General features: G+C 41.2%; 1 protein-coding gene across 1 annotated transcript; it reads left to right on the top strand.

Moving 5' to 3' along the window:
- Window positions 1–1,495: 1,495 nt before the first annotated feature.
- Window positions 1,496–12,165, top strand: LOC126408949 (tripartite motif-containing protein 16-like). Its single transcript, XM_050074754.1, has 3 exons — window positions 1,496–1,692; window positions 9,396–11,365; window positions 11,407–12,165. The coding sequence occupies exons 2-3, from the start codon at window positions 9,749–9,751 to the stop codon at window positions 11,470–11,472; spliced, it is 1,683 nt and encodes a 560-aa protein (XP_049930711.1). The 5' UTR covers window positions 1,496–1,692; window positions 9,396–9,748; the 3' UTR covers window positions 11,473–12,165.
- The last annotated feature ends 6 nt before the right edge of the window (window positions 12,166–12,171 follow it).

Genomic DNA, 12,171 nt, shown 5'->3' with positions numbered 1-12,171 from the left:
GTAGGCTACAGTAACACTGAGTGTTAGCACAGTAACTGAGTAATCAATTTCCCCTCCTTGTGATTGTCCTCATTAACAAAATTGGTGCATATTTAAATAAAATATTTCAGAAAATTTGTAATACAAAAAATGTTTGTCTTAATATGAGTGATCAACTGGGCAAGTTACATGGGGATATCTATTAGTTAATTTTTCACCCTATTTGTAGTGTTTTGCCTACACGGGTGTAAGTTTGTTTACAGAGTGATAACTGTAATTAAGCTACTAGATAGGCAGGGCTATCATACCAAAATATAAACTAGAGTAGAGATAAAAATGCCAAAATTGTTTGGTCCCCGTGGGTAATAGGGGCCTACCAAGTTGTGAAAACTATCCCTTTAGCCCCTGTACTAATAGGGCCCCATTCTATTTGTCTGTTTGAAGTTCTGGCTGCACTAGTTACCTGTCAGGGGCTGGTGACATCAGATGGTGAGGTGAATAATCTAATAACCTACTTTTATGATAAGATGACATTCTTTGGCACATATGAATGCAATTTTGGGGTGATTGGCTTATTTACATTAATAATGGCAAACGCATATATACATGCCTTTTGGATTTTTTATTCCTTATTCCATGTCCGCCTATAGTTCATGTGTGTTTAGGTGTATACATTTTTTTAAAAGGAGCAATGTACTGATAGAGTCTTTGCTGCATTGTGTGCAGCAACTGTCTGTGAACATTCAGTCCAAATTTGGTGACATTCTGGTAATTATTTCCCGAGATTCATGTGATAAGGCAGACACCGTCCCTTTTGGAGAAGTTTCAATATTGACTGTTTTAAATTTTGGGGAGGACCCAAAGATCATCCGATTTTTTTTTATTAAGCTACTACATAGGCAGGTCTATCATATCAAAATGTAAACTAGAGACATAGAGGAAGTCAAAAAATACCAAAATTGTTTGGTCCCTTTAAGTGATACCAATTTGTGAAAAATAGCCCCTTGGCCCCTGGACTATTGCTATCACTGGGAGGAAGTACTATAGTGTTCAAAGGTATGTTGGTGATGCAAGACCGACAACTAGATCAAGTCAAGAGGAAGACATTATCTCTAGGATGAGATTTGGGCATACTGGTTTAGGCAGTACTTTACTTATTTTAAAGAAACATGCTGATGGTAAATGTAGTGTATGTAATACTGCTGAGACTGTAGAGCATGTTAGTGAGTACTGTTCCAAATTTGACCAGGAGAGACAGCAACTCATTCAGGAGCTGGAGTCAGAAAGTGTGCCTTTAAACATAAAGACTATCCTCCAGAAAAATTCAGGCGAGGTTTGCTTCAGGTATTTGTTTTATTTCTTGAGTAGAACTGGTCTGATCAGAAGAATTTCGTTTTTGTTTGTTTTGTTTTGTTAATATTAAGTTATCCAGACCCAGACTCCATTTCGGTAGGTGGCGGTAATGCTTCCATACGTTGTTTGCCAGCCGCCATAAAACTAGAAGAAGAAGAAGAAGAAGAAGACGTAGAAGAAGAAGAAGTAGAAGAAGAGGAGGAGAAGAGGAGGAGGAGAGGAGAAAATTTGTTACAAAATTGACAAAAGTCACTAGTCACTAGTTTTTTCACCGTCACCACCAGCAACAATCAACCGGCAGCAACGACGTCGACATCCGTTCAGGAGGGTCCGTCGTGTGGAGATCGAGATGAACTACCAGTGAGTAACGTTATCAAAACTGTCCAAGGGGTCAATTTTTTCTATATTTATAAGTATTCCTTTACGTTATGCATTCAAAACATTACAAAGTATGTAAGTAAATTATTAACAACTACTCAATCTGCATTGAAATGATCCCTGTCAGTGTTAAAGCTTTGTATTATATATATGTTATCTTTATTGACAGACTCAAGGTCCAGATATAAAAGACACATACAGACAAACATAAGATAGACATGTGTCCTCAATGGTTAAAATACATACAGATGATGGTTCCAATATTTCCAAAGGCTGGAGGAATATCTTGTCTCACTTTTGGTAGGGTCAGTTAAAGACATAATAATGCCATTCCTGGACTCAATCTGCCGACACCTAAATTTATACATAAAATTCCTGAGTAGTGCTTGATAGTGTTGTCACGATACCATAATTTTGACTTCGAAATCAATACCAAATTTAGTATCACAATACTCGATACCAAAACGATACTTTAAACCAAAACGATACTGAAACAATACGATTCAATACTCGATACCTAAAGGATCAGACACAGACTGTCCACATTGGTTGATCACATTTTCAAATCAAAGCCTAAAAAAACACCCTAAAAATCTCATATGTTAATATCAAAGCAAATTGCTATAGTTATATTTATTACATTATCATAGTAGCCTATTTCATATTGTCCTGCGCAGTGCGGACAATGAATGCATAGACTATTGTTCTACTGTTCCAAAACAACAAACCGTGATTATACAAACAGCTCATTTCCACTTAAACAGTAGCCTACTCCAGCAACCTAATCACATATTTTAGCCAGGCAGGGAGTTATTGTTCTTTATGCGCCATATATGTTCACTAGATTAACAGTAGGAGACTAGGAATGTGCCTTGTTTTACTGTCCATTCTGGCTGCCTGCCACCGTAACATTATAGCCTGGCTAAGGCTATTACTCTAACAAGGCATAGCTAGATAGCTTAGGCTAGCTGACATTAATATGCTATTCAGCTAAGCATTTTGAAAAGCACCACAGTGACACCCTCAGACAAGTGCAGTTTAATAATTTGTTGTTTTGGAACTCAAATTTTTAAATAAAAGCCGCTACTTGTCATAATTTAACTAGCCAGCTCATCTGCTAAGCTGACGTTTCATGTAGGTACTCCGTGTGCAAGTCGGTGTCTGTCACTCAGATGCAATCGCTTGTCTTGGCTAGTGCTGCCACCCAGTGGCCATTCAGAAAAACTAGTGTCGAAAGTGAAGAGCCATTAGTATTGAACCGTTTTCAACCTAAGAGTATTAAAAAAAGTATTGAATTTCGGTATATCGTGCAACACTGGTGCTTGAAAAGTGGGAACATTACGGTTCACAAACATCTTGCTAGCACTTTCCCACCTTGGGTACTTTAACAAGATTCTAAGAGCATCATTATGCCACCTTAATCTTGGCTTTGGACGCATCTAAAAATAAACATAAACATTGTTGTGTTGTGCCTCCTTTAGTTAGAGACAAGTTCTTTAACTTCTTTCTTAATATCGCTTTAATGTGTGTTATAATTTACTGCTGTAGATGTTTAAGTTTGAGGAAAAAGGAAAAAACGAGAGAAAAGGAGAGGAAGATAACGAGAAAAAGGGACAGAAGAAAAAGGAGAGGGAGACAACGAGAAAAAGGGACAGAAGAAGAAGAAAGAAAAAAGGGAGAGGAAGACAATGGCTGCGGTCGAATAGTCTTTTTTGCTTAGGAAGGTTCCTAACTAAGTGAAATGACCCGGAAGTATCTAAGTGGCAGCCATGATAAGAGCTGGTCGAATTCTCTGAATTTTAAGGAAAGGTGCTTCAGTGCTTCCTTTCTAATCTCCTTTAGCATAGGGTACACTGGACCATCCTTTATGGAGATAAAGGATATAGGAGATAATTCCATCCCACAAGTCCTTGCGGCGGCATTATTTAAAGCATCCAAGCAACGCACCATTCACAAACTCAAATGATTAGGAAAGAAATAGATCAACATGACTGAGAAAGGAAGGAGATCACCATGTAAGTTACCATTGTTTATGAAACATTATACATCTCAGTCCATAACTTGTCCATATTCTATATGTTTATGAAACATTATACATCTCAGTCCATAACTTGTTCATATGCTATATGTTTATGAAACATTATACATCTCATGCCATAACTTGTTCATATGCTATATGTTTTCAACTTTCAACATTATGTTAAACTTAGATGTGACCTATGAAGGTTTCGCTACTATTGGTGTACCCTCCGTCCACAGCTTTGTTGAACTTGTTTTATAACAGGATAAACAAATATGCAAATATACAATGCATCATTTTAATTTTCCGATTTTGGTGTGAATAAGAAAAAAACGGAAATCCACGTGCATTTCCCGTTTTCGTCTTCAAATGGTTAATTGAAATAGAAATTAAACCAAAACCAGAAACCTACTTGTTTTTCACCTTGATTGTTATATCTATATTATCTGCCCCTACTGCATCTCAAAACATTGGCATCGGCTATGCTTATGGCCTAGATAGATAGATAGATAGATAGATAGATAGATAGATAGATAGATAGATAGACAGATAGATTCAAGAGCATTATCTAGACCTGCTTTATGTGGAAAGTACCCTGAGATAACTTTTGTTGTGATTTGGCACTATATAAATAAAATTGACTTGAAAAAAAAATAGATCGATAATCAGTGAAGTAACATTGCTGTGCCTCATGCATAAATTCAAGTCAAGTCAACTTTATTTATAGAGCACATTTAAAAACGACAACCAAAGTGCTTTACAATGGATACAAATTATGCACAACAAGAAAATAATCTACCAAGACAATAGAGTTTGCCTTGAGCAAATTCAATGAAAAAGATGAGTAACAAACAATATGTTCTCATGATGAATCACCAAAAGCTAAGGCAAAGAGATCGGTTTTTAGCCGGGCTTTGAATATATTTAAAGAGGGTGAGGATCTAACTGTGTGTGGCAGGCTGTTCCACAGTTTTGGACCAACAACTGAGAAAGCTCTGTCACCTCTGGTTTTTAACTTTGTAAGTGGGATAGAAAGGAGTGATTTGTCAGTGGATCTGAGGGGATGAGAGGTGGAATAGGGAGTGAGGAGTTCTGAAATATAATCTGGTGCTGGTCCATGGAGTGCTTTAAAAACAAATAAAAGAGTCTTAAAATCAATCCTATACTTTACAGGTAACCAGTGAAGTGAGGCCAATACAGGGGAAATGTGATCACCTCTCCTGGTACCAGTAATAAGTCTTGCTGCTGAATTCTGAACGAGCTGCAAGCATGAGAGAGCTGACTGGTTGATGCCGGCGTAGAGGGAATTACTATAATATAATCACGAGGAGATGAAAGCATGAACCAGAATTTCTAAATCTTTTATGGACAGAAATGATTTAAGTTTTGCAATGGATCTTAGATGGAAGAAGCTGTTGACAGAGTTGATCTGTATATCAAATTTAAAGGCAGAGTCAAAGATGACACCAAGATTCTTTACATGAGATTTTAAATGGGAAGACAGATGACCAAGAGCACTGGTAACAGTGGCATAAGTGTCTGCAAGGCCAAAGATGAGGACCTCAGTTTTGTCATGGTTCAGCTGGAGAAAGCTTCGTGCCATCCAAGATTTTATGTCATTAATACAGTGAATTAATGCTGCAAGGATCTGATGGTTTCAAAGGGAGGTACAACTGGAAATCATTAGGGTTGGGTCGGTTCTCGGTAATACCAGTTCGGTCCGGTACTCTGTCTTGGACCGGGTTTTTTTTTTTTNAGATGACCAAGAGCACTGGTAACAGTGGCATAAGTGTCTGCAAGGCCAAAGATGAGGACCTCAGTTTTGTCATGGTTCAGCTGGAGAAAGCTTCGTGCCATCCAAGATTTTATGTCATTAATACAGTGAATTAATGCTGCAAGGATCTGATGGTTTCAAAGGGAGGTACAACTGGAAATCATTAGGGTTGGGTCGGTTCTCGGTAATACCAGTTCGGTCCGGTACTCTGTCTTGGACCGGGTTTTTTTTTTTTTGAGACCGACCGGACCGCATACGTCATTTTACAGCCTGTGTCTGCCTCTTCGCCAAATGCACAGCGAGCAGGAGAGAGAGGGGGGTGGGGGTGAGGCGGGGACTGAGCTAGGGGGTGAAGGTGTGCATGCGCCGAGGCCTCTACTGAAGCCTGGAGTTTGTTTAACAGTGACGGACGGGGAGTCGATAATAATGGTGGACAATTTAGTCTCAAAAACATCAAAGAATGCGCCAATATGGCAACACTTTGGCTTTGAGGCAGATGAAGGAGGCAACCCTACAGACTTAGATAATCTGAAATGCAAACATTGCATGAAAAAAGTTTCGGCTTCAGGTGGCAACACTTCTAACTTGAAGAAACACCTGGAAAAACAGCATGCCCTCATTGCTGCACGGCTCGGTCCGATAGGGTCTTCATCCTCTGCTGGGACTTCATCAGCACAGCTCTCCATTGAAGGGTCCTTTGCAAAGGGCACAAAGCACAAGCGTGACGGTCGCAGATGGAGGGAGTGCACTGACGTAGTCGCCACATACCTTGCTGCAGATATGGTTTCCTTATGAACTGTTGAGAAGCCAGCTTTTAAAAGACTGCTACGTACACTTGACCCTCAGTATGAGCCCCCCGGTCAAAAGTACTTCTCAGAAACTGCCATTCCAAACTTGTACAATCGAGTGAGAAATTAAGTCCAAGCTGTACTGTCTTCAAATAGCCACTTTGCGCTGGCGACGGACATGTGGTCCAGTCACAGTATGACACCGTACATGTCACTTACGGTTCATTTAATTGACAAAGACTGGAAGATGGTGTCAAAGTGCCTCCAGACATACTTCGTTCCCGAAGACCACAACGCAGAAAACTTGGCTGACGCACGGGCGCACAGGCGCGCATACACACACACATTATTATCAACGTTATTCATACATAATGTATTATTGCTATTATACTATTGCTACTATTATAGCCCATTATGTATTATCATCCAACAGGATTGTCCAACTCGTTGGGGGCCCAAGCACGAAATGATCAAGCGAATGATGGAGCAGCAAGACGCAGTAAATCGTGTTCTAGAGAACGACAGAAAGGCCATCACCAAGCTCAACTGGCAACACAAGGATGTGTTAGCCTCCCTCGACAAAGCCCTCAAGCCAGTCAGTGATTTCACTGACATTCTCTGGGGAGAAAAATATGTCACCATATCGTCACTCATCCCAGTGCTCAAACTCATGGAGACTGATACTTTGTGCGCTGCTGAGGGGGACGTAGATCTCACCAGGGATGTGAAAGCTGGCATCTTAACGGGACTGAAGGGAAAATACAACGACGACAAAGTCAGGGAGATTATGCGCGTGGCCTGTTTCATTGATCCACTGTATCATGGGACTCGTTTCTCCAGTGCGGAGTTGGAGGACACTGTGCGTAAAGTGGAGGAGGAAGCCGTCACCCCGGCCAAAGAAATGGAGCGACCGGAGGACGAGGTGCTGGTGGAGGAGAGCAACGCAGTGGCAGCAGCTGCACCGTCGCCACCTAAAAAGAGAAGAAGTTTGGGGAGTCTTCTCAGCGACACAGCAGCGGCCGCTGCTGCCATTCCAAAAACCACAGAGCAGAGGGTTTCAGATGAGATGCTCATCTACAAGCAAGAGGCAGTGGCTCACGGAGAAGAAAATCCGTTGGGATGGTGGAGAAAGAGCCAGTTTCACTTTCCACTGTTGGCAAACGTAGCACGCAAGTACCTTTGCATTTGTGCAACCAGCACTGCATCTGAGAGGTTGTTTAGCAAAGCAGGGAATGTTGTTACAGCTCAAAGGTGTCATTTGAAGCCGGCAAAGGTAGACATGCTGGTGTTTCTGGCTAAGAATCTTGAGTTTGATGACTGAGTCTGACAACGACAAGTAAACTATGCTAGTCAGAGAGACAGGCTTTAAAGGGCATTTAATTTGCAGTGTTTTATTTATTATTTGATGTTCAGTGCAATTCTTTTATTGATACAATTGTCCTACATGATGTTTACAGGTTGTTTTCATGTGGACTTGCACTCACTGTGTAGTCTAGGCCAGCCGATTTATGCCCTGGTTAAATGGATATTTTCTGAGGCTGCAGATTTGTATGTTATTATTATTATTTGTATACGGTTTACAATTATATGTTCATTTGCACTCATTGAGTATGCTGGGCCTGCCGATTTATGCCATATTTTAAATGGTTTTTGTTGAGGCAATTTTCTGTTTTGTACATGTGCATGTCATAGAGACAGTTCGTTTTTATGTGTTCATTTGCATTCATTCAGTAGGCTAGGCCTGCAAATTTATGCCATTTGCCATACAGTATTTACATGTTGTACGTGTTAGAATACAAAGAGCACTGAGCAAAGAGACACTGTTTCATAAACAAAAGGATAACAATTTTTTTTATTTTCCTAGAGATGATCATGTTTGCACTGACTGAGTAAGCTAAACCTGCAAATTTATTTGTAAGGAAGGAATAAAAGAAACGAGGTGTTACTGTCCTATGGTCGTTTTTTATTTTAAATGAGTCAATTGCGCCCCCAAGTGGCGAAAATCCGGTATTACCGACTTGATCCGGTTTTTCACAAAAACCGGACCGTTTTTTTTTGTTTTGTTTTTTTTCTCATACCGACCCAACCCTAGGAATCATCTGCATAACAGTGATAAGATATATTGTATTTCCTCAGTATAGAGCCTAATGGAAGCATGTATAGTGAAAATAGCTACAGTGGAAGGATCATAACAAAAAATACAAAAGACTGTAACATTAAAGGGTATCTGCCTGAGGTTATTAAATACTTGCAACGAGCACCCCACCCCACCCCCCAGCCCACAGCAGAAACAATAAGCGCATTTCCCCATAAAGAGAGACGCTGTGCGCATTTACGCATGAGGCACAGCAGCGTCACTTTTATTATTATTATTGTTATTTATTATTTATCTGTCTATCTATGCAGTAGGGGCACATAATATTGATACAACAATAAAGACCAAACACAAGTTGGTTACTGGTTGTGGTCTAATTTCTATTCCAATTCCCCATTTGAAGAAGAAAATGGAAAAAGCACGTGGATTTCCATTATTTTTTTATTCACACGGAAAAACAAAATAATGCATTTAATATTTGTTTATCCTGTTATAAAACAAACAAGTTGAACACAGCTGCGGGCGGAGGGGACACGCACCCGTAACATATGCTCAGTTTGCGTCAGTCATTGTATTGTATGCCTTTAGTAGTATCATTAATTAATTTCACTACTTGGGATTCAGATGGGTGAGTGTGAGCAAGCATTCTCAATGTGACAATTTCGTTTCAGTTTGTGGCTGGCAGCCTATATTCCTTTTTTTAATTCAATTCTGACCTTAGTAATTAAATAATATCTTTCACCGTGTTGTCCACGTTTATATATCCTGCATGAAACAACACGATGAGAACGTACGGGGCGCATTATCTAAGATGCGCTAAAATCATCTCTGTCACATACAGTCATGGAAGTACAAATTATCTAGTGAAATCATTTCTCTGTATTTGACCCATCCTAAATATTCTATCAGAGAGCCTGCTGGTAAAAATAATATGTGAATATTCTGTTAAAATGTATGTATCTGTATAATTAACCTGTTGTTGTTTTGTGTGTTATCTTCCCATTTCAGCACCACAGCAATAAAAGGATCAATAAAAGGATGTGGAGGGCCCCAAGTCTGTCTTCGCCTTGGGCCCCAATATGACTAAATCCGCCCCTGCCTGGAATGAAGCAAAGCTGGATGAGCCCTCCCTCTTCCTCCTCCTGCTCTCACACACAGCGAGCTCCACTCTATCCACACATTTCCTTGTTCCCTCCCCTTCAGATCTACAGTTTGAAGATGGGTGTAACCAACATGTGGTGACGTGAGAGAGCTGACAAGCTCCATTCACTGCAGGAACACATGATGTTCAGTTCAGAGCTCAAACTAGTTTCACTGTTCAGGAAGTGAGAGTCAGACAGGCGTTGTCACTGAGAGGTGAAATGGCGCAGAAAGGAGTTGAGCTGGACCAAGAAACCTTCTCTTGTTCCATCTGTCTGGATCTACTGAAGGATCCGGGGACTCTTCCCTGTGGACACAGCTACTGCATCAACTGTATTCAAAGCTTCTGGGATGGAGAGGATGAGAAGAGAATCTACAGCTGCCCTCAGTGTAGGCAGAGCTTCACACCGAGGCCTGTCCTGATGAAAAACACCATGTTAGCAGATTTAGTGGAGGAACTGAAGAAGACTGGACTCCAAGCTGCTCCTGCTGATCACTGCTATGCTGGAGCTGAAGATGTGGCCTGTGATGTCTGCACTGGGAGGAAACTGAAAGCCTTCAAGTCCTGTCTGCAGTGTGTGGCCTCTTACTGTGAGAAACACCTCCAGCCTCATCGTGACTCGGCTCCATTACAGAAACACAAGCTGGTGGAGCCCTCCAAGAAGCTGCAGGAGAACATCTGCTCTCGTCATGATGAGGTGATGAAGATGTTCTGCCGCACTGATCAGCAGTGTATCTGTTATCTCTGCTCTGTGGATGAACATAAAGGCCACGACACAGTGTCAGCTGCAGCAGAAAGGACTGAGAGGCAGAGAGAGCTGGAGGTGAGTCGACAAAACATCCAGCAGAGAATCCAGGACAGAGAGAAAGATGTGAAGCTGCTCCAACAGGAGGTGGAGGCTATCAGTCGCTCTGCTGATAAAGCAGTGGAGGACAGTGAGAAGATCTTCACTGAGCTGATCCGTCTCATGGAGGAAAGACGCTCTGATGTGGAGCAGCAGGTCAGATGGCAGCAGGAAACTGAAGTGAGTCGAGTCAAAGAGCTTCAGGAGAAGCTGGAGCAGGAGATCACTGAGCTGAAGAGGAAAGACGCTGAGCTGGAGCAGCTCTCACACACAGAGGATCACAACCAGTTTCTACACAACTACCCCTCACTGTCAGCACTCAGTGAATCCACACACTCATCCAGCATCAACATCCGTCCTCTGAGCTACTTTGAGGATGTGACAGCAGCTGTGTCAGAAGTCAGAGATAAACTACAGGACGTTCTGAGGGAGACATGGACAAACGTCTCACTGACAGTGACTGACGTGGATGTTTTACTGTCAGACCCAGAGCCCAAGAACAGAGCTGAGTTCTTAAAATATTCACGTGAAATCACACTGGATCCAAACACAGCAAATGAATTCCTGTTATTATCTGAGGGGAACAGAAAGGTAACATTCATGAGACAACAACAGTCTTATCCCAGTCACCCAGACAATTTCACTGAAGAGTTTCAGGTCCTGAGTAGAGAGAGTCTGACTGGACGTTGTTACTGGGAGGTGGAGTGGAGCGGGGGAAAGGTCTGTGTAGCAGTCGCATACAAGAATATCAAAAGAGAAGGGACCTCTTATGGTTGCAGATTTGGATTCAATAAAAAATCTTGGGCGTTATATTGTCATGAGAACTGTTATGTATTTTGGTACAACAATGTTAAAACTCCCGTCTCAGGTCCTCGGTCCTCCAGAGTAGGAGTGTACCTGGATCACAGTGCAGGTATTCTGTCCTTCTACAGCGTCTCTGAAACCATGACTCTCCTCCACAGAGTCCAGACTACATTCACTCAGCCTCTCTATGCTGGACTCTGGGTTTATTATGTTGGAGTCCATTCACTCAGCCTCTCTATGCTGGACTCTGGGTTTATTATGTTGGAGTCATTGCTGAGTTGTGTGAGCTCAAATAGACAGAAGTCATTTAAGGGTTAAATCCTGTGTATTAATTCTTATTCAGTCTCCATGTTTGTTGCTGAGAGCTGATTGTTGTGGCGTCTCTTCACTGCACTGAGATCAGCTGTCAGTCAAACATTATGGGCGGTACTTTGACGTCTTCTCCTGAGTTGTTGTGTAAATGTTTGAGTTTCTTGCGGTGGCGCTCCTTCCTGTGTGTGTTTAGCCGTGGAGGCCATAGATATATATATGTAGATGCCACATTCAACAGCGCTCCTCATTGGAGCGATACGTCAACGCGGCCGCCATCTTGCCCAGGTGGAGCCGCGCTGCCTAATGCATGTATGTCTATTGAGGCAGAAGACTATTTATGATTAAAATCATCATTACTCACTGAATTCTCAACCGATTTTCATGCGGTTTGGTTTGTTACAATTGTCAGACATGTAGTTATGATACAGGACACTTGGTTAAATAAAAAATGCAGCTTTTCATATCAAAATATTTGATCTTATGTAGATAAAGTAACAGTAATAGTTATACAACACATTTAAACTGAACTTTCCCCATGTAATAAATATTCTTTTTTCTTACTAGATGTATAATGCCCACCATGTCATTTAATTATTAATTTTGATTATAAATGTTTATTCACATTTTAAGTCACACAATGTGCAAAAAATAGTGTATCAGCAGGGTTGTGCCGAGCTGCAGTG

This window comes from Epinephelus moara, chromosome 21, assembly GCF_006386435.1.
Source record: "Epinephelus moara isolate mb chromosome 21, YSFRI_EMoa_1.0, whole genome shotgun sequence".
Classification (NCBI taxonomy): Eukaryota; Metazoa; Chordata; class Actinopteri; order Perciformes; family Serranidae; genus Epinephelus; species Epinephelus moara.
The sequence above is the reverse complement of the archived record's forward strand: the minus strand, read 5'-3'. Positions and strand labels throughout refer to the sequence as shown.